General features: G+C 40.6%; 2 protein-coding genes across 2 annotated transcripts; one reads left to right on the forward strand and one right to left on the reverse strand.

Moving 5' to 3' along the window:
* Nucleotides 1-10,806: 10,806 nt before the first annotated feature.
* On the reverse strand, nt 10,807-12,158 carry LOC143211763 (uncharacterized). The gene is made up of 3 exons (XM_076429714.1): nt 11,718-12,158; nt 11,362-11,469; nt 10,807-11,268 (listed from the first exon to the last, which is right to left on the reverse strand). The coding sequence occupies exons 1-3, from the start codon at nt 11,839-11,841 to the stop codon at nt 11,168-11,170; spliced, it is 333 nt and encodes a 110-aa protein (XP_076285829.1). The 5' UTR covers nt 11,842-12,158; the 3' UTR covers nt 10,807-11,167.
* A 9,518-nt stretch (nt 12,159-21,676) lies between these two features.
* LOC143212441 (uncharacterized) lies at nt 21,677-23,251 on the forward strand. The gene has a single exon (XM_076431284.1). It carries the CDS (start codon nt 21,677-21,679, stop codon nt 23,249-23,251), a length of 1,575 nt encoding a protein of 524 aa, XP_076287399.1.
* The last annotated feature ends 510 nt before the right edge of the window (nt 23,252-23,761 follow it).

The raw sequence follows: 23,761 nt of genomic DNA on the forward strand, positions 1-23,761 counted from the left end.
GAACGACTTCATTCCATTCAAACCGATGCACAGTGGGCCCAAACGCCAATCTAGCTGATAAAGTCGTATTTTCAATCATATACTATTACTTACTTTTTTATTTGTTTCCATTCTTAAATCCCTGTAGATGTTTAAATTATATTCTGTTTTGCTCTGAAGACTTTTTATATAGGGTAATATTTACGCAAAAGTCTATAGTCGCTGCGGCCTTTAAGAGTCCCCCAGAACGGTCAGTGCTTTTGCTACTGGTAAACGTTAATATTAAATGCGAATATTTTGCCTTTCATGGGTTTTGTAGAAGAAAGTACGTACTTTCATTCTGTAATTACAGAATTTGCAAAAGTTAATGAATTTTCCAAATACCCGTGTTGAAAGGTAGACAATTTTTTACTTCATGCATTTCAGTTTTTCGAATGCAAGTAACCAAATTTACGCGTATTCGTCGAATTTCCTGTTTGATTTCGTAATGTAGACTCTGTTTTTTAATTCTTGTAAAAATCAGCTGCCAGAATTTGCCAGAAATTGTTTAATGTAACTTTGAAGTTTGGAACAGTTTGCGATCACTTATAAAGAGGGTTTAAGATTTTTGTGGTTCATAGTACTGACTGAGAGGAGTAAAAAATGTTTAATCAATGTAGGTCATAAAATTAATACTTCTAGTGTAAAACGGAATTTTATGTTTTCTTGTGACAGCACATAAACGAATAGGATGGCTGTATAAGATTTAAAAGACTGATACCTTATAGTACTTACTTAATTGTATTTGATATAAAGAATGTTTTGTGAAAGATTTTTTTTAATATTCTGAAAATTGACAGGATTAGAGTAAAAATTGCACGAGTAAATATGACAAGCATTGATAACTGTGTGTCCACGCGGCGATAGATGAACACTCAGTAATCGATGAAAACTCTGAACAGGATTCTGGTTATTATAAATGTTTTTAGAATCCAAGACTTTCGGTTTTCTGTGCAAGTCAAGTAACTGGTAATTACCTGTCTATCATAAAATAAGGACCGCGACCGGGCGCGACCGCGGGGCCTCGGCTGCGGCCGGGAAGTCTCAATCATGGTTGGGAGGAATAGTCCTCGGTCGTAAGGTTTTTCCCGTAACAAACACGATATTTTTGGAAAAAATGGCTATATTTCCCTGTTCAGAGATCGTCAGTATCTCTCCTATAGTGTAGGTGTGTATTCAGTGCATGGATGTGTGTACAAAACTAATCAAGTGTGTATGTTTGTAAATATATATGAGGTTTTTATTTTAGTGTCCGTTTCAGTTCATTTTGTGACTAAAAACGCTAGTAACTTTAATTTCCGCAGAAATGCTCCTTCTCTCTAAAATTACATTAATGTAAATGACTATAAAAAGTTTAAAAAATTTTTTTGTGGTCCAAATTACCATAAATTTAAAGATTGAAGTCTCCCGGTTACAACGACTCCATACAAGTTGCAATAAGAAGCTGCGTTTGATCACTATGATTTTTTATCAGCTAGATTGGCATTTGGGCCCACTGTGCGATGAGGGTTTCGGGGTTTTTACCTCTTCATTAAAAAGGTATCGATGGCCAAGAGTGGTTACTAATATTGTTCTCGAGGTATAAATAGGGTCATTTAGTCGTATACAGTCTGCTGGTAAAAATACCAACTCGAGACCAGCGGTATAGACAACGGCTCATAATAGCGGTCCGCTCGACTCGTCTCTACCTGAAACGGGGGGTACGTATTTTATTTATCGATATAAGTCCCCAACACGGGTCTGCCGAGGGTCATTTATACGCCAGGGATACTATTCTTTGAGTTTTTCCGAACGCCGAGAAGTGTAAACATATTTTTATGGAACTTTCACCAACATATCTTGGCATTTTTCTTGAGATTTACATAATGGTAGCACTTTGAATATTTAATATCGATTTTCTAGGCTTGTTTCATGTTTAGCGAGCTAAAAAAAATAAGACATTTTTTCCTATAACTCTGATTCAGCGACGATATCGGCACATCTACTGAAGGTGTACGTCTTTGAAGTCAATCGGTCGACTAGACTCTAGTCACTAGAGTTTGAGATATCATGTCAGCCATGTAAAAAAACTTTGTTTCGAGAAAAACGCGTGTTTAAAGTTTCTCATACCCGTTATATGAGAATGGCATACTTACGACTAGTCTGCTAACCCAGGTCCATACAATCGTCCTTCCTCGTGTTCAAAAAGTCCTGTTTACTTTCAGAAAATGCAAAAAATAAAAAATCAATTTTTTTAGTGGTGTAGACTAGAATACCCACTTAATAATAACTGTAGCTAAAATATGAAAAAATCGGAGATAGTGTTGATGACAATACCTCATTATTAAATTAATAATATTCAAGATGGTCGCATTTACGCCTCGATATGAAATCTGTATTTCTTCGAATTCTTCCGGGTTTTTTATTTTTTACAACTAGAGTTTGCAACTACAAGATTGGGAAAAATTAAAATACACCTCTATCATTATAATTAATGTTATATTTAATTTATATTAATTAGAGATTTGTATATTAGATCTATATCTTAGTTACATATTTTATATAAAACGATATAAACTGTTCGTTCTGATCAAGGCCAAAGATGATGTAGGTTATTGTCCGGACTAAGTGTCGAGACGGATTCTTGTCCGGACTAAGTGTCGAGACGGATTCTTGTCCGGACTAAGTCTCGAGACGGAGTCTTGTCCGGACTAAGTGTCGAGACGGGAGCTGATCCAGGCTAAGCACTAGTGTAGGGGGCAGCACTATAATGGGCACGGCCAAAACCCGGGCGTGAGCACTCTCATATACTCTCTGCTACGGAAACCTTCATCTATAAAGCGGCCCCTACACGGTCAATCAGGAATGACAGTCGTGTGCCTTTCTGCCCAAAAACGAACTTTCTCGTATCGATATCTATAAACATTGCTTCCCAAATGTTCACAGACCTCGGAAATGAAGAAAATAGTACAATTTAATAAATATAATAGTTGCAATAAACATTGAAAATAGGACATTTTAAGAGGAGGATTTTTCACGAGAAAAATTGCTTCTCTGTGATGCGGTGCCCTGATGTTCCTATTTAATATTATCTCTCGCTTTTTTTTTATATTGAAGAGCAGACTTTTGTGATAAAAATCATATCTTTCTATTATTTATTAATTTAAATACTCTATTTATATAATAATGCTCAATGCCGTAAGAAAAATTTGTGAAGTCCTTTCCATTTAAGATGGTATATCTTTAAAGTTTAGCCGAGTTTAGCTTTCTAATTAATTGGAATATTTTTAGTACACCTTCCTTCTAAATAATCATGAAAAAATTAATTCCGCCCCTCTCCGCCCACTCAAATTATTATTGTTTAAAGCCATTAAAGTTGGATGCGGTATCGCATCAATTGCTGAAACTCAAGGGTCGTTGAATATGAATCTGATGTCAAAATTAAAAAAACAAAACAGCGGTCGGGTATGTGAAAAAATTATGTATTTTCGCAAATATTTGGTAATAGAATGTTTGCGAGGTATATTGTTGGTACAAATTATTATCAGATGACTTCATATAGCGAAAAATGTAAGATTTTAGTGTTAAATATTGCATCCGAGGTAATTCTTTAGTATTAAAATATAATAGAAGTTTTTCAATTCTGTTTCGTTCTGATAATTTGCTCACCTCTAGTAAAATAAAGATATACGGTAGTAGGCTCGTTTCGTTTTTTAATCATTATAAATTATTATAAAAAATATCTTTGACACGCTTGTAATGCGTTTTTACCTTTACAGTAATTTTTTTTATGTATATTGATTGCAACAAGATTTCTCAAATTGATATTTTACGTATTCCATAAAACGTTACACATGTGTGAAACATAAATATAAAAAATACATATTTGGAAAGTAATAAATAGTATGTACGATTATATTCAAAAAAATTTTTTTTAAATCAAAAATATCAATGAAAATTTATAAAAAATTATTGTTTAAGAAATGCAAAAAATATTTAATTACCTATAGTTAAAAATGACTATTTTTTAAATATTTTTAGTGAAAATTTCATTGCAGTATCTCTACTGGTTCAAAAGTTATAACAAAATGGCACACGATTTTCCAATCCAGACCACTGTGCGTCAGTGATTTAAATTTTGAAAAAAATATGTTTATATTCCTTGGAGTTTCCACTGTAAAATGAGCCCTTCAAAAGAAATGGAGATATAACAATTGGCGTCACAAGGAGCTGGCAACGGACGCTGTATACGACTAAATAACCTCATTTACACCTCGAGAATAATATTAGCAACCAGTCTTGACCAACGATGCCTTTTTAAGTGAAAGGTAACAACCCTGGAACAGACATTTTCTGACGTAAGGATCGACAGCGTCTGTCCTGAAATTACATATTTCATTCACGTGGTGAAAAAACATTTTAGATTTGTCTATGTCCAACGAGTGATCCAATACACTGCCTCGAAAGTACGAGCGATAGCGGAATAGCAGTGGGTTAGGATACGATACCGTTACCGCCCACTACATACTACGCAATTGTAGGGGATGGCGGCAAGACGCCAACACGCATGGATTCGAACTGGTGACATTGTACTTGGTGTAAGCCTGAGAAGAAGGTTCCCAGGCAGGATTACGGTGAAGTGTCTAGGTGCGAATGCGCGGACGATTGATCAGAGTGGAGGAGGCAGGACTCGTTTCACACGCATTTTCGGCTGTATTGAAATACTTATTACAGCGGTCACACATACTACGCAGCGTGCGCCATCGAAGTCAACACATTGAGACTACGGGCGCGCGGCTGGGGTCGGGCTAGGCAGACCCAACCCTGTAGGCTCGATTTCTTTCAGTGCCGTTCCCGGGGCTGTTCTCTATAGAGAGATTTATGACAGGTCATTACTATTGAGCTGGAAGTCGACACTTCCTCGACCAACACGTTTTGACTGTAATTTTCAAATCACTCGACGAAGTCGAGCCACTCTCGGGCCGCTTGATATGTCACGAATAGACTGCGGATCTTTATGCATTTATAGCAAACTTGAGTAGATGAAATTGATAGTTGTTGGAAAATTTTTTAAATTGAAGATGTCAATATATGATCGACGCTGACATTTTTTATTTTGCATAAAGATCCGCAGTCTATCCGTGACACACCATCGGGTGGCCCGGTGGCCCGAGAGTGGCTCGACCTCGTCGAGCGCGATCAGACGTCAGACAGAAGCGGACAAGTTCGTGCGAACGCCGAATTGAATCTCGAGTAGCGCGAAAACTCGCTCGCCCGAACTTGTCCGATTCTTTCCAAACCCGCCCGACGAGATCGAGACACTCCCGGGCAGCGCGAAACCCCTTGGCAGCCCGATGCACTCGGGTAGCTGGAAACGCGCTCGAGCCGAAAATTATAAATTAAGTTTCTTTTCCCTTCTACGACACATTTTTTTTGCACGAAGACGTTTCAATCCTCTACGCCTACCGAACCTTAAAAGTAACTGGTAAATGTTTCTTTGTATGAAAATGATGAGATTGATTTTATTTAGACTTTATGCAGCTCTCCTATTGTAATATGTTAATGTATTAGCTCGTTCGGAAAGTCATTTCGTTTTCTCCTTTGCTGAAGAAATAATTCAATTCAATTTAGTTTCTATTTCCTGTAATCGACGCTGACATTTTTTATTTTGCATAAAGATCCGCAGTCTATTCGTGACACACCATCGGGTGGCCCGGTGGCCCGAGAGTGGCTGGACTTCGTCGAGCGCGTTCAAACCTCAGACAGAAGCGGTCAAGTTCGTGCGAACTCTGAATTGAATCTCGAGTATCGCGAAAACTCGCTCGTCCGAACTTGTCCGATTCTTTCCGAACCCGCCCGACGAGATCGAGACACTCCCGGGCTGCCCGATGCACTCGGGTAGCTTGAAATGCGCTCGAGCCGATAATTATAATTTAAGTTTCCTTTCCCTTCTACGACACATTTTTTTTTGCACGAAGACGTTTCAACCCTCTACACCTACCGAACCTTAAAAGTAACTGGTAAATGTTTCTTTGTATGATAATGATAAGATTGATTTTATTTAGACTTTATGCAGCTCTCCTATTGTTATATGTTAATGTATTAGCGTGTTCGGAAAGTCATTTCGTTTTCTCCTTTGCTGAAGAAATAACATTCAATTCAATTTAGTTTCTATTTCCTGTAATCGACGCTGACATTTTTTATTTTGCATAAAGATCCGCAGTCTAGTAATGACAAACGGAAGCATTGCCATCCCTACACGATAAACGAAATTACTTTCCGAACGACCTGATAGTATGTAGTATGTAATTTAAATAAAAATATTAATTTTTGTCAGTAAAAAGAAAGACTGCTGCTGCTGCTGCTACACATTTGTACAATAGACATTTACTTTAGCGACATCTTAATGTAGAAGATCCACATCAGCGCGACCAGCTCTGTATCACCTTACCGGGGCGAGAGACCCCCTGCCCCCTAGTACATAGGCGTACCTGTATGTGCCTGTACGGCGCTGCGTACGGCATTCGAAACATTAGCGCGACTGTGTTGCCCTCTTACGGTGAGGCAAAATCCCCCACCGTTTTCCGTGCAGCCTCGCGGCAGCAGGGATCCAAAACGCGACATTGCTGCCCGGTGCAGCCCTGGTTGCCTGGGAATATAGACGGAATTTTAGTATTTTCTTGAAAAGTAATAAATTTTAATATTCCGCATGTGTGCTCCATTAACCAATCCGTTTTCAACATCAATGTTATTACTAATTATCATATAGTTTATATTAATTTTCAATTTAATCTCAGTTAATAATTCGTTTTGAACTGATTGTTTTTTTAAAGATTGTAATATACATTTTTTTTGTACTTTCATCGATATTCTTTGAAAATGTATTCTCGGGAGTAGAGATGATTAACTCACTCTTGCATTGGGATAATTTTCGATTATTGTAAGCGGAAACATCATCGTAAGGTACAAAAAAAATTTTTTTTAAATTATTTTTTTTAAATTTTAAAAAAATCGAAAAAAAATTTTTTATGTAATTAAGTTTGTTTCTTCGGTGGAAACTTTCCGTTCCCTCGTATAAATTGCATTGCTGAATGAACTTCTTTCGAAAAAACTAAAAAAACTAAAAAACTACTTGACCAAAATGGATCCTGATCGCGTTGTTACTTTTTCTGAAAACGTTAACGAAAAATTTGATTACATAGAAACGGCCATACGCACACACACACGCACACACACACACACTCATACGAACATTTTGCTGAAAATAGTCTAAAATGACTGCAATGACCATGAAACGTGAAGATCTGCTAAAAAATCGATTTTCGATTTTCGGGGTCATTACAATAACTTCCCTATAAAATCGGGAAGTTAATAATTTTTATTATTTACCGTTGAAGGAGTAATAGGACCACACACATCTGAATGAACAACAAACAATGGTCGTTTGATATGATTTTTATCTTTAGCCTTTTCAAATGATAGTCTTGCTTGTTTGCCATTTATACAAGCTTCGCATAAATTTTCGGTAGGTACAGCCTTTTCAATGCACTGTGTATCATCAACCATTCCCAGACAACCAAGCGTGCCGAAGCCATGGACATAAAAATAAGGGGACGGAGCACAAAGTGTTACTTTAGGCGAGGGGAGTGAAGCCAAATCCGCGGAGCGGGGAGCACGGTCACGTGGTACTCTGGTGCTCAACTGGTGATTGGTTCTAGCATATACGCGCGAAATTTGAAGATGAGACTTTTAGTTTGTTAACAATTATAAACTAGAGGGGTGTTGTTGCTCGCTCGCTTCGCGAGCTTCGTAAGTAGGGTTGTCGTAGCTCGCTCGCTTTGCGAGCTCGCGAGAGGGTTAGTGGTACGGATGTTATTTGGTGTGTGACTCTCCTCGAGCCACACAAAGAACTTCCCGATTCGTTAGTTGCAGTATATTATTATCATTATTAAGTGTAATTTTTAAGAAAATTATACGTTTTCAGGGAAATTCAATAGTTTTCTACTTATCAAAATGTTTGCTATATGGCGTCGCATTAAACGAACATCGTAGGCTCGTTGTTCGCTTGGTTCCTTGTTATAGCATACTAATGTTGCAAAATAAATTGTCTTAATTAGTTTTTCGCAAACGATACAACTCCTCATTATCCGGGTTTGCAGTATTGATCTTGGTTTTCTTCGATACTGTTAATTTAAATTGTCCGAAAATATATAAATCGCGCTCAATTTTGAAACTCTGCTCAGTGCTACATACAAAATTTGTAAAGTTCGCCTTTCTGATTTTTTAAAATCCAAACATACTTTCTCGTATGTTTGTCCCTGACTTTTATGAATCGTAATCGCTTCAGCAGGAACCACTGGAAATTGACTACGTGTGATTTGATATTTTTCCTCACTCGACATATTTACTTGATTCGATATTTTTATTATTGGTGTAAAATTTTGATCAATTTTGGCATTTTTCATATAATCACGATAACGAGTTCTTACTTTCACTCCTACTCTAGCCAATTATAAATCTAACCACAATATAGACGAAATTTTAGTATTTTCTTGAAAAGTAATAAATTTTAATATTCCGCATGTGTGCTCCATTAACCAATCCGTTTTCAACATCAATGTTATTAATTATCATATATTTTATATTAATTTTCAATTTAATCTCAGTTAATAATTCGTTTTGAACTGATTGTGTTTTTAAAGATTGTAATATAATTTTTTTTGTACTTTCATCGATATTCTTCGAAAATGTATTCTCGGCAGTAGAGATGATTAACTCACTCTTGCATTGGGTTAATTTTCGATTAATGTAAGCGTAAAATTCGTCGTAAGGCAAAAAAAAATTTTTTTTAAAAAAAAAATTTTTTTTTAATATAAAAAAATTTTTTTTTAATTTAAAAAAAAAATTGAAAAAAAAATTTTTTGTATAAATACGTTTGTTTCTTCGGTGGAAACTTTCCGTTCTCTCGTATAAATTGCATTGTTGAATGAACTTCTTTCGAAAAAAACTAAAAAAACTAAAAAACTACTTGACCAAAATGGACCAAAATCTAATCAGCTCTAAGTTACAGCGGGGCACATCGATTGCATCATTCATCATCCTGATCGCGTTGTTACTTTTTCTGAAAACGTTAACGAAAAATTTGATAACATAGAAACGGCCATACGCGCGCGCGCGCGCGCGCGCGCACACACACACACACACACACACACACACACACACACACACACACACACACACACACACACACATATGAACATTTTGCTGAAAATAGTCTAATATGTCTGCAATGACCTTGAAACGTGTAGATCTGCTAAAAAATCGATTTTCGGGGTCATTACGATAACTTCCCTATAAAATCGGGAAGTTAATTACGATAGAATATTTTCAATAAAATAAAGAAACAAAGTGTTTTATTTATAAATGCATATCAAAATTAAACCGTTAAAAGTTAGAATCTATAGATATGAAAAATCTTATCTGTTTGGTATTTAATTTTACAAATACATAAAACATTGTTATTTAGAAATAGGAATAACTAGGATATTATCTTTTACTTTTCTGCACTTAAGAAACTTTAACGAATGTGCAACAGTATATAACTGATCACTATATAAGTAAATATCGGTTAGTTTTATAATGAAATATCAAAAATGTCATAAAATGCTAATCCAATTACTTAAATATTAAATTGTACAATTGTTAATATCTATTGCATAAAAGGGATTAGGATGTATTATTAATAATTTTCGTAACAAAATTGGGTTTTGTCAATTTTATTATTTAATTGTAACAACCTGGTTTCCGTCGTCACGTTCAGAGACTCCCTCTTCGTCCTTATAGCTCGCCGCTCCAGAGTTCGATGTTTGACGAGAGGAAAGATGTCAATGGGGAACTGGACGTGGTACGCGGGTTTCGAAATAATGACACAGGCAATTTCACTGACATGCTCGCTGCCGGCGAGTTCGCGGACGCGGTTTTACGGAATTCGGTCTTCGCGAATATTCACTCGGTAACCGCGACTTTCGGGTACGGATGCGCGTAATTTCCTCGGACACGCACGTCGCGGTTTTCAGGTACGAAACGCGTTACTTTTTCGAACGCGGCTCGAACGGGTTTCGAGGCAGGTAAACAGGAAAAATCAGGACGGTACGAGAACCCTGCCCGAGTCAGGTCGGTCGGATATGCGACGTGGCGGTTCGCCATACGCCATAATCCTCTCGGGCGGTTCTACGGCGACGAGTGGTGGTTCATCGTGCTCGTCGTTCGTTCTCGTGGACGGTACGTCTTGACGAGATGGCTGGTGGTACACCTTGGCCTTTCAGAGTGGCGGTACGCCGTACTCTACTTCGGTGGAACGTAGTTCGTCACCGTCGGAATGCTCCCATGGAACAGGAATGCTGGTTAACAAGATGGCGGTGTGACGTATCCTGTTTGGTGGAACGTAGTTCTTCACCGGAAGGGATGCTTACAGGGATACTAACAGGAACGATCCGATCTGAGTCTCGTCTCAGCTAAGAAGGCCCTCCCGGGGTCGCGTAGCGGCTTTTATAGATGCGGTGCTGGACTTCGCGAATGTTCTCGACGTTTCTCATACGCGTGGGGGAAACACTGTCGACTCGTTCCCATCGGTATCGGTTTCGTGGCGCGGTGGTCGCGCGGCGCAGGGCGCGTATCGGTGGTTCGCGACGATTCGGTTCGGTCTAGTTCGGCCCGGTTCGGTTTGACTCGGCGCGCCTTGATACTTGGTTCTGCTAGTAACAGGCCTGCCCGGTGCAGGTCTGTTACATAATATATTACATTATGTCTATAATGTAATGTCAAAGCGAATGTTCTTATCGTTAGTTCTTATTAAACTGTTTGTTGACACTTATACCCCTATTCTTCCATAACTGTCTTTCAAAGTCTTTCAAAATTTCTTTTCACATCCTTTAGTAAACTAATTGCTCTAGCTTCCCAAAAAAGTTCAAATCGTATAGTACAATATTAAAAAAGTTATCGTCTTCTTTAGAGCGGTCTTAAACTTTTGTCCGCTACTATATATCTTCTAACATCTGCAATTCTTCAGTCGCTAACATATTCTTGTCCCTCAATGAGTCCAGGATTCCCTTCAAAGAGCAAATTTTTGATTTCTTTCGTCGAAGGCTTTGCTGCAGATCTTTTATCTTTCTTATATAAAATTTCTTGTGTCTTGCAGTTGTTTTTGAAGGTATTCTTTTTCCAAAGAGTTTTCCTCTTTCGTCGGTGACATACTTGTAGACTGATCCACAACTAAAAAGCATTAAAAATATAATGCATAAGAAATATTAATTTTGTAGAAAATTATTAGATATATTATATTAAATAGAATGAAATATTTCTTACAGTCACTGCATCCAGGAATGGGAGATGTTGCTCTATCTACTTTAGATGTATCCGATGCAGAAGTTGACGGCATAATTATATCATTTTGAGTATCCTCAATTGCACGTTCTAAACAAATATACAAAAGGTACTGTATAAAGCAATGCACAAGTTGAGCTGTGGATGAGCCGAGCAAAACAGATACACCATCGAAACACATATTATATCTGACTATTCATTAAGACATACATGAAAATCACAGCATATGTACAGCTTGTTGGCCTGTATAAATCTCCCTTAACACAGAATGTATCCCCCGTTTTATATAGGAATCTAATGTATTTCTTAATCCTGATAATAGTAACATTATTTCATACCTATATGTGGTAGTGCATTTGGTGCAAGTATCCTTCTACCATGTACAATCTTGAAGTCATTTTCTGTAAAATGTGCGGAACAGATTCTTGCTCCATTTGGAATAAACTCTACATTTAGCTGCATTATATCTGCCCAAATCGATTTTAGCTTTTTATCCTTTGGAAACCTATTACAAAATTAATTCAGTGTGTAACTTTATATCATTTGTCTCATTTTAATAATACAATATAATTTTTATGTACACAAATAGAATATTTTTCTTACCGATGATATGTGAGAAGTTATTAATATTGTTTACTTGTCTTCCTCCCAAAATCGGACGATGTCTTTTACGATTTTTACAATACACAGCGGCATTGTCTAATTTTTAAAACTTATAATTCAGTTCTCTGTCCGCGTCAGTGAGCGTTAGTCGGTGTCAGACAGTGTCAGATCAGCCAAATGTCTTCTAAAAGTACGAATGCGCTTGCGCGATCACAACCAATCACCAGTTGAGCACCAAAGTACCACGTGACCGTCGTTCCCCGCACCCCAAAACTGGCTTCCCCCCGCAGCGATATGCTCCGTCCCCTTATTCCTATGTCCATGGTCGAAGCCACATCTCGAGCCCAGCGTGTCCACGCCACCAAACGGTCACGTACAGTGGTCGAACCCCACTCGCAGCTGTCCAGGCCAGTGCTTCGATTGAACCCAACTTTTTTCGTACGATGGATGCCCGCTAGAGGCGCTGCGCGGAAAAACAGTAACGTATCTACTATTGGGTAGATGAAATGGGGTTCCTTGAGCACCCCGCAGAATTTTAAAAAATTTATATGATTTGATTCTGAAAAATGAATGTATAACAAGTGTATTTGTGTATATTTTGTAACTCGTAGGACACGTCCTGGAATCTTTTTGTCCGGTAAGATTATTTCGATACATTCCCGATAATATAACTGCCTCAGGGCTCTGGCCGCTCTGCTACCCAATAGTAGATACGTTACTGTCTTTCCGCGCAGCGCCTCTAGCGGCCATCCATCGTACGAAAAAAGTTGGGTTCAATCGAAGCACTGGTCCAGGCCACACGATGACCAGATTGTGGCCACGCCACAAATGCGCGTGAGGGCTCGTAGTGTTCCCTGGACACGATCTTGGCACATGATGTCGTTGCCACAATCCGGGCCGATCGTGTCTGGTTTAACGATCGGGCCGTTGTAAGAGGGCAGCACAGCCGCACTAACTCTTCCTTTTTACTTATTTTGTACGCATTCAAGGCGGGAAAATTAAATGATAGATTTTATTTATTGTAGTATTTGTAGTAGTTTTCCTAGACTGCGGAGCTTTATGCAAAATAAAAATTGTCTGCATCGATTGCAAGAGATAGAAACTAAATTGAATGTTACTTTTTTATGCAAAAAAAATTCTCGTCATATAAAAGCTACATTTATTTTATAATGCTCATATAAATATTCATTAGAAACGAATCAAAGTTTATTTCATTTAAAAAGGAAGGCGTGACAATCTTATTTGTTAGCACAGCACAGTCGCACTAATGTGCCGAATGCCGTTAGTTATACAGGGCACTCACTTCCTTTTTGTTATCTCTTCCTTATGTTACTTCTTCCCCCCTTGCCTTTCCATTTTCTTTACAGTTACATTAAGAGTAAACCTACACATAAATCAATAAACTAGTAATACATTAATTATCCCCTAATACGTACAGTTACACGAATTAATATTCGGACGATCTAAAAAAGATGATAACTTATTTAATATTGTACTATACGATTCGAACTTTTTTGGGAGCTAGAGCAATTAGTTTACTACATTTTTTCAAAAATTGCATTTGGTCGGAATTGCAGAGAAAATACTAAATGTTACATTTTACAACTTTTTTCGTGCGGGCCTATATTGAAAATTTTAAAAGTACGTTTTCTAGGCCTGCGTAAATAATATGCACTGTGAAAGTTTCATCGAAATCGGTTGATGCGGGAAAAAACGACAGGCCTTGAAAGATGTAAGAATTCTTCGTTATAGGCTGAAAATCTGCGATTTTTACCATTTTTAAACGTTTTAAACGTAGCTCATTGCAACGTTAACCGATTTTGACGAAATTTTCAAAATATGTTTAGTCGACACAGATCTACGAAGCGTATTTTTCAATTTTTCAATACGGGCCCACATAAAAAAGTTGTAAAATGCAACTCTTAGTATTTTTCCATACAATTCCGATCAATTGCAATTTTTGAAAAAATTTCTTTTCACATCCTGTAGTAAACTAATTGCTATAGCTCCCCAAAAAAGTTCAAATCGTTTAGTACAATATTAAAAAAGTTCTCGTCTGTTTTAGAACGTCCGAATATTAATTCGAGTAACTGCAGTTCCAGTATCTCCTTCTTCCAGGATTGCAAGGGTAAGATAACGTAAAAGAAAATATACTTTATTTAAGATCTAACGATACTAAGCTAACCTAAACTAACTATATCGAAAAGAAAAGTCCACTCGGTACTAACAATAAGCTGTTCTACGCTGTGCAGTTCGATCTGCTCGCATTGACTTCCAGAGCCACTCTGTCTATTTTCCCTTCGTGAAGGGCTCTCGTCGCCAGTCGTTCTTTTACTTCTCCCCCACGATCTATACCTGAGTAATAAACGTAACGGTTTTTTCCGCGAAGGTTTGGGACTGTTTGGGACACGGTTCTGCAGGCCATCGCCGCTCGCCTGCAAACCATCTGTGTCCCAAATAGTCAGGATACAAAATACTAGACGCTCTTAGACCTAATGTTAATTTATTCGAACCCCACAATAATAATACAAACACGGGGTTTCTCACTAGTCAAAAACGCTAGATAAAAGATCGTTCTAGGGCCCCATCTCCCTCAAAAGTCCTATTTTCCGTTTACGAGGCGAAAAATTAAAAATTATTCGGAAGCATACAAGCTATTTTCATATACATGCTGCCGAATAATGCCAATTACGCCTCGTAAACGAAAAATAGGACTTTTGAGGCAGATAATGTCCTAGATCGATCTTTTATCTAGCGTTTTTGACTAGTGAAAAACCCCGTGATTGTATTATTATCGAGAGATGAGAAGAGACGAATCCCGCACCCTTGCAATCCTGAAAACGAGTCTACTTCCTTTTAATAAACTAAAGCAAGGATTTGAAACCAAGGAGTATGTTCGGTTGCAGGTAGCTACGGTTATAAAGTTTAGTACCTTAACGGTATAAAAGGTCCAAATACATCTGGCTACATCGGCTGTGCTTCTTTCGGCTGGCTAAAAATCACTTTGTTGGGAGGTACATCTGGAAGGTCTTTAGCATAGTGTTTTATGTAGTTCCTTTTTCATTTGGAGCAACCTAAGCATTGGAAAAACCGAAAAAATACCGGTATTATTTCGGTTTCGGTAGAAAATTGATTGTGCCGTTATTCGAAGACTTTTAATAAATCCACTATCCACAGTCCAAATTCTATCTCGAGTTTAGTCTTTTTTTAATCGGAAGAACGCCACACGAAGCAGCTAGCGTCATTTACATGAAACAATTACGAAAAATAAACAAGGTCTGCAATTTACTTGTTAGTGGTTTCATGCCGATATGCCTGGCTGGCCGTGGCGCGTCGGGTTACCTGGCCGTATTTATTGCACTACTTGGCCACGGCGACCGAAGCCTTCGCCGCCCTGACAGAAAATTATTCGAAGCTACACCGTTTCCGGTTTCCAGATGGCCGGAAAACCCCAAGCACTAGCTTAAATTTTGTTCCGTTCACCCCCAAATGGGACTTTCACCAACATGTTCAGTCGCGTTTTTAACACTTTTTAATGGGTTGAATGGGTTGTTAACATTTTTTTATCTTATTAGGAATTTATTTTAGTTAGTGATCATATTCATCGATAAAAAAAGATGAGTATACGGTACTATTTATATTGAGTCCTACAAAATTGCAATTAGAATTACGATTTCAATTATGTCTACTTGTTCTTTAAATACAGTAGAGACTCCCGTATCCGTACCCCCATTATCCGAATATCCTAATATACGGACGTTCTATATACGTTGTATTGTCCGTATGTTCTGTTATCGCCGCGCCGCTCGCTGTGCCGGGATTCAAATGCGCGCCGTCTCCAGATTCCGACTTTCCGACTCATGCTTGCGAAACTTCGGCAACGTAAAAATCGAAGGAACGCGTCGGCGTCGATCAGTCGAGCAGGTAGTTCACACAGACAGAGTAGAGGTACGCTTGTGTGTAGCGCGCAAGCAATCGAACAGGCACTCAGACGGGCAGAGTTTTCACGTTACCGAAGTTTCGAAAGCATGAGGCCGAGGCGAAAAGTCAGAATCTGGAGACGGCGCATAGTGGGATCTTTCGTCCAAATCGGAGACAAAATCGAAGAACTTTCGATAGAAATGAGGCAGAGCGATGAAATTTTTTAAAAATTAAAGCTGAAACATTACAGAATATGGGAAAAATAGGGAGATTATGATAAGAACGTTTTTTAACCTTGAGAAAATTCGTTAAACATGTAGAATTTCAAGAAATCGATTTTGCAATATCCTGAGGTCGTAGACAAATTTTGAGACCAGATTTGAAATCAGCGTGAAAAAATCTACGGGAAATGATATATAGTAAAAATTAAAAAAAATTTTTTCCGCGCGTGGTATTGGAAAAACCACAATTTTCTCGAAATTGTGCAAGTTTAACGAATTTTCGCAACGTTAAAAAACATTCTTAACATAATCTCCCTAATTTTCCCATATTCTGTAATGTTCCAGCTTTAATTTTTAAAAAATTTCATCGCTCTACCTCATTTCTATCGAAAGTTCTTTGATTTTGTCTCCGATTTGGACGAAAGGTCCCACTGTGCGGCGCCAGAGATGGGCAAAATTTGTATTTGAATAAAAATTCCGGGTAACGAATAAAAGATACAAAATTTTTATTCTTTATTCGAAGGCTCGAATACAAAAGTATCTTTTATTCGAAAATTATTTGAATAATTTTGTATTCGCCGAGAATTTATTCCAAGCTTCGAATACAATTTTTATTCTTTATTTTTATTCTATTTTCTTGTGTTTTCGTGTGACTTTCGTGAGGGCAGCACGGAAAATAAATAAGTTCAGCATTCACTCCTTAGCGGTTTCATGCCAAGCTACCTGGCTGGCCGGCCGTGTTTATTGCACTACTATTGTGTTCTGGGCTCAGACCTCAGGGCTCGACCCTCGGGCCTCGGTCGTGTTCATTGTAGCCTCGAGCTGGTCGAAATTATTCGTGGATGTATTCATTTTCGAGAAAATAGAATAAAAATAAAGAATAAAAATTGTATTCGAAACTTGGAATAAATTCTCGGCGAATACAAAATTATTCAAATAATTTTCGAATAAAAGATACTTTTGTATTCGAGCCTTCGAATAAAGAATAAAAATTTTGTATCTTTTATTCGTTACCCGGAATTTTTATTCACACACACACACACACACACACACACACACACACACACACACACACACACACACACACACACACACACACACACACACAAATTTTGCCCATCTCTGTGCGGCGCTCATGTGAATCCCGGCATAGCGCGCGGCGCACATTTTGCTATAACTTTTGATCTAAAAGAGATATCGAAGAGAAATTAGGCCTAAATTTTTTTTAGGCCTAATGATGTAAACGGAAATATATTTTGCATTTTTTAAATAATGTTTTCGTTGATTCTTAAGGTATAGCCGGAAAAGATAGTCAGAAGTATTCAACCAAATTTGTTTTTAGTCACGTCATGTTCAACAGAAAATTATGAAAAAATTCATGAATATTCTATCGAATAGCATACACGACTGAGATTTTTTCAAAATTTTTGGTTGCTGTTCCGGCCGATCTAGACTCGGCTGATGCGCTCCAACCGACGTCGGGTAGCCGAGCGAATGACGTCACGTCAGCCGCGCGACCCCCCACTTCGCGATACGCCGAACGCGTGATTTTCGGCACGCACCGGCGGATCAAGAGGCATTCGTTCGGTTAACGGTCACCGTCTCAGCTGGTTATGACCGCTTCGTACGACCGTTGACATCTCGTCTCACACCGCGTTCGCTACACCTCATGGTTCGCACATCGTTGACCACAGTCATTCTTCACACAGTTTGTTCAGTTTATACAGTGATTACAGTTATTACAACCATCCTCGTTGTTCTCATACAGTGTTCCATTCTTTCACCCGCTAACGATCCCAGACTCGATCCGATCTCAAACGTTTTTACTCCCCCCCTTGCCGAGACACAGTCTCGGTAATAGGCGCAGGGTTGTCGAATGTAACGAGCGGAGGTACGAGGTGGACGCCGCGAGCGCTCGAGCACGCAAGAGCGCGAGAGCGCAGGAGCGGAGAGACGAGAGCGCACGTGCGCAGGCGTGAAAGAGCACGAGCGGAAGCGAGAGCGCGTACAAGCGCAGGGACGAAAGCGGAGGCATGATAACGCAAGAACACGAGAGTGCACGAACGGAGGCGAGAGAGCGGCGTAATAAGAGAGTTAACGCGAAGGCTAGACGGCGCGAACGTGGAAGCGCAAGAGCGCACACGCGGCGGTTCGAGAGTACGCAAGCGGATGCGCGAGAGCGCATTAGCGGAGGCGCGATAGCGCGAGAGTGGAGGATCGAGAGCGCCCGAGCGGAGGATCGAGAGCGCATGAGCGGAGGCGCGAGAGCACTAGAGCGGAGACACGAGATCGGAGTGGTGACAGCGCAAGAACGCAAGAGCCTACAAGCGGAGGGGCGAGAGCGCATGAGCGGAGGCGCGATAGCGCGCGAGCGGAGGCGTGAAAACGCACGACCACAAGTGTAAGAGCGCACAAGCGGAGGTGCGAGAGCACTAGAGCCGATGCACGAGAGCGGAGGCGTGTGAGCGAAGGAGAGCGGAGGCGCGTGGGCGCACGGGAGTAGAGGCGCGTCAGCGCTCGAGAGCGGGGTCGAGTGAGCACACGAGAGCGGAAGCGCGTGACCGTACGAGAGCGGAAGCGCGTGACCGTACGAGAGCGCAGGCGCGTGGGCGCACGAGAGCGTAAGCGCGACGACACGACCTCGCGTGAGCGCGAGCGCGGAGGCGCCACAGCGCAAGAGCGGAGGCGCGTCAGCGCACGAGAGCGGAGGCGCGTCAGCGCACGAGAGCGGAGGCGCGCCAGCGCACGAGAGTGGAGGCACGTCAGTGCTTGAGAGCGGAGGCGCGTGACCGTACGAGAGCGCAGGAGCGTGGGCGCACGAGAGCGCAGGCGCGTGGGCGCACGAGAGCATAAGCGCGAAGACACGATCTCGCGTGAGTGCAAGTGAGTAGATGTTATAGGCGGGTTCTAATTACCTTTTCAATTCACGGGAGTGCGGTACCGCCGAGCGGTATTGCACGAGCATATATTACGTCATATTTTTAATGGAATTATTGCATCATGTTTTTGGGGGTGGGGGAGGGGGGATACAGCCCATATCTTGAAAGGTGGGGGAGGGGGGGGCAGTTTCCAGGTATTGCATTCAAGACCAGTTTCCAGGTATTACGTAAGCCTGGTGAGGGGGAGGGGGAGGGGTGATCCTTGGGAACGTGTCCGAACGTGTTTATGTTTTCACGTCTCTACATGCAAGACTGTTTATGTCAGTCATCGCCATCTAGCTATCGTAAAACATTCATTTGAACGGAGTTCAATGAACGTCTTGTTTAATTTCATAAATATATACAACGGTCCCCTCTGAAAGATTTATGTAAGGGGACCATACAGCCAGTCAATAATTTTTCTCAACATCGATTTGTTAAGGACCAACGGTTTTTCTCACGTGTGGAGATTTCGATGAACGTCTAATCTCGCGAGTTCGTCTTGTTTACTTTCGTACAACGGTCCCCTCTTACCGATGTAGTGCAAGAGGACCGTGTCGCTGTTTCCGTCTGTCATCGCCATACAGCCAGCCGTCGTAAACATTCATTAAGAGTAACATTTACAATAATTTTCATCCATCTTTTTTATCGTCGTTGGTGGGGATGGCAAGAATAAAAGAACAGGGTGCGATGGAACGCGAAGTCTTCGTAAACGGTCCATTGTTGCAAGCGTTTGTCGTGTTGAGATTCAAAGATCAGCCATTTTTCCATACCTGACGGTTTTCACGTACTATCCGTTTGGAATTGTGTGAAATGAACGTATCGGAGGAAAAAGGTGACACGACTGCTCCAACGTTGAAAAATTTAGCTTGGGCTCACGTCATAAATTCATACTTGAGTGATCATTTCTCTATCGAGCTGAAAACATTGGTGGAACGTTTAATGCGGAATGATGCAACGAGTCGCGTATGTTTCGTTTACACGAAAAGATTTAGTCAAGTTGTTGTGCGATGGCCGGTGATTGAATCCCCATCCACAATATTAGACATCATCGAAACGGGCGAACGTCGCATCGTTGGATGCAAAGTGTAATTATATTTTGAGAACTGGAAATTTAACGTACGATATCAAGTCGAAGTTGAAAGAAATATTTTGTTGACAACAGTGCGGCAGCAAAATGACTGAAACGTTGAAAAAAATGTTGAAGTGTTTGACGCGCATGTCAATGCTGGTGAAAACCATGGACGAGTATCGCGAATGGCATCGCTCGTACATCGAGTCTCTACAGTGTTGTGTGAATTATCTAGCCTGTGCGAAGGATGAATTGTCGGTAGGCAAGAAACATAGTTTAACATCGATTATGTGTCGTATGAAAACTTTGAACGTTGCGTTGCATGAACGTATTTCCTCGCCGCACACCGGTAGAGGTTTATACGATCACAGGGGTGCGAGAGCCTCGACGCTTCGTTGGGAAAATGTTGAGTCGGCGTTTAAAAATCGCATATCGACCGGCATCGTTATCAACGTCGAACATATCGATCCGAAACAATTTTTACAGCACGCGAAACGAATAATTACGGGACGCGTTACGGAATTTTTATATACGCATTCATCGTTGAAAGCTAACGTATCGTTGGAGGCGGAATTCATGCAGCGCGCCAACGAGGTTTCCGTGAAAAGTTTCGGCACGCGAAATGTTGCATTGTTTCGGACAAGCGATCTACGACAGTGGTATCAGAGAGACGTTGTACCGACGATTTTGACATCGCTGGAAGAGTTTCAAGAGCGAGACAGCGGGTGGGCACTGTCGAAGATACTACATTTGATCGTGAACTTCAGCAACTACCAGCCGTTGCAAGCCGGCTGCGCCGCTGCAACCTACTTGCCTCGAACAATACAGCTGAAAAGAGCGGTCGTGAACGTGATCAGCAAGGATGAAGCATGCTTTTGTTGGGCGGTCGTGGCGGGTCTCTATCCGGCCAAGGCAAATCCATCACGTTTGTCATCGTATCCGCACTACAAAACGGTGCTTCGAACCGAAGGTTTTCAATCACCCATGCTGTTCAAAGACATTGGGAAATTTGAACGAGAAAACGACGTTTCCGTGAACGTGTTCGAATGGGTACGGAAGAAATGTGTAACGCTTCATTTGACCGGGGAGAAACGGAGGAGACATGTAAACTTGCTGTTTCTACAGAATGCTGCAAAGACTCACAGCCATTTCGCATGCATACGAAATTTGTCACGATTGGTTTCGTCGCAGCTTAGCAAGAAGAAAAATCTCAAGTATATTTGTGATCGGTAAGTTGCACGTTTTTGTGTTTTTTAAAAATTCTTTGAAGCAAAAAAGACATAATTTTTTCTTTCCCACAGGTGTTTGCAATATTTTCCCACGCTGGAGAGATTAAACATGCATACGATTGACTGTGAACGGATGAACGATTGTGCTCTGGAGCTTCCAATATCGGAAGAAGATAAGTGGTTACAGTTTAAGAACTACACGAACAAAGATCAGGCGCCGTTCGTTATTTATGCTGACTTGGAGTACCTGCTGCTGCCTGGGGAACAGCAAGGGCAGACCGTGCGGCACGCGTACAATATCGACAACACCACGCGTTCAGTATAGGATACTACATGCATTGTCGCTATGGCGAGTCCTTGTCCGAGTATCATGATTATCGCGATAAAGAGGGATGTGCCGCGTGGTTTGTGAACAGGTTATACGAGCTGAGTTGCAAATTACAGCCGATATTTGATAAAACGGTGCCAATGAATCCGCTAACTGAAGCGGAAAAGTTAAATTTTCATACGGCCACACATTGTCATGTATGCGAGAAACCGTTCGACACTTCTGACGCGACGAAAGTACATGATCATTGTCATTTCACAGGCGCGTATCGTGGTCCGGCTCATAATGGATGCAATTTGAACTATCAATCTTCATACACGATACCGGTGGTTTTTCATAATTTATCAGGTTACGACGCGCATTTCATAATCAAAGAATTAGCAAACGCGTTCGAGGGGCAGATAAACGTGTTGCCATTGACGAAAGAAAAGTATATCTCTTTCACGAAAAACGTTTCCATCGAGAGACAGCCGGGTAAAGAGCGAAAGTACGCAAAGTTGTTGAAATTTCGATTCATCGACTCGTTCAAGTTCTTGAACTCGAGTCTGGACAAGCTGTCGTCATACTTGGACAAAAGCAAATTACGCATCGTACGAGGTGAATTTGCATATCTTTCCGACGACGATTTCAACCTGTTGACCAGAAAAGGCGTGTTCCCATACGACTATCTGACATCGTATGATAAATTAAACGATACATGTTTGCCGTCGCGCGAAGAATTTTACAATCAGTTGAATGGCAGCGATTACCTTCACGCGAATACGGTTTGGTCGCGTTTCGCTATACGAACGCTTGGACAGTACAGCGATTTATATTTAAAATTGGATGTCCTGTTGTTGGCGGATGTTTTTGAAAATTTTCGCGATGACTGTCTCGAGAATTACAAGCTCGATCCGGCACATTATTACACGCTCCCCGGTTTCGCATGCGACGTGATGATGAAAATGACGAAGATTGAATTGGAGTTGTTCACCGACGTCGACATGCTTTTGTTTGTGGAGCGAGGAATACGTGGCGGATTGAGCCAGTGTTCACATAGATATGCATGCGCAAACAACAAATATTCGTCTAGCCACGACTCGAGCAAACCATCCACCTACTTAACGTATTTCGACGTGAATAATTTGTACGGTTGGGCTATGTCGCAACCTCTACCGTACAGAGACTTTCGATGGGTGGAGGAGGACATAGATAATTTCGATGTCGAATCCATTCCAATCGATAGCCCCGTAGGATACATTTTGGAGGTGGATTTAGAGTATCCACGCGAAATTCACGATGCTCACGCGGATCTTCCGTTTTGTCCAAGTCATGGCACGGCGACCGACTCGAGTCAAAGAAAGTTGATGGCAACACTTCACGATAAGGAACGATACGTTTTACATTATCGATACCTCCAACAAAGTCTAAAGCACAATCTGAAATTGAAGAAAATTCATCGAATTCTAGAGTTTCGACAGTCGCGATGGTTGCATGGCTACATCGATTTGAACACAAAATTACGCGTCAACGCGACCAACGATTTTTCCAAGAATTTGTTCAAATTAATGAACAATGCTGTGTTACGTCCGATGACGTAGTGCGTAGTTATAAGATTATATAATCGGGTATTATCATATATATATATTGCTAGCAATAAGTACACACCCATTGTAACACGAACATAATAGTTATAAGTGCATGTCACCGTCGTGCGTAAGCGATCCACGCACCGCCTATTCTCCGCTCTATCTTTCATTTTCCTTTCCCATTCCACTCATAAATCTTATTCCAAACCCAATCCCGTCAACTGTCCCTGTTGCCACGCGACGCTTGGTAGTACGTCATCGCGTCCAGCGATCCCTACTCCTCGCGTTAGCGCTCCCTGACCTGCCAACCATTCCCACTCCTAATTACCCACTCCATTGACACCTCCCAAATCTAAGGAGCTCAATGGAGCATCCCATTCTTTTCAGTTCCATTCCGGACTCCACCTGGAGTCATCCCCTCTCTTCTCAATCTCGCGTTCTAGTTCTTGCGTTATTAACATTAAGTATTCTGTGTAGCCGTCAACGGCATATTCCTTCAGTTCCTTTTTATTAAAGTTCACA

Source organism: Lasioglossum baleicum, chromosome 9 (assembly GCF_051020765.1).
Source record: "Lasioglossum baleicum chromosome 9, iyLasBale1, whole genome shotgun sequence".
NCBI classification, from domain to species: Eukaryota; Metazoa; Arthropoda; class Insecta; order Hymenoptera; family Halictidae; genus Lasioglossum; species Lasioglossum baleicum.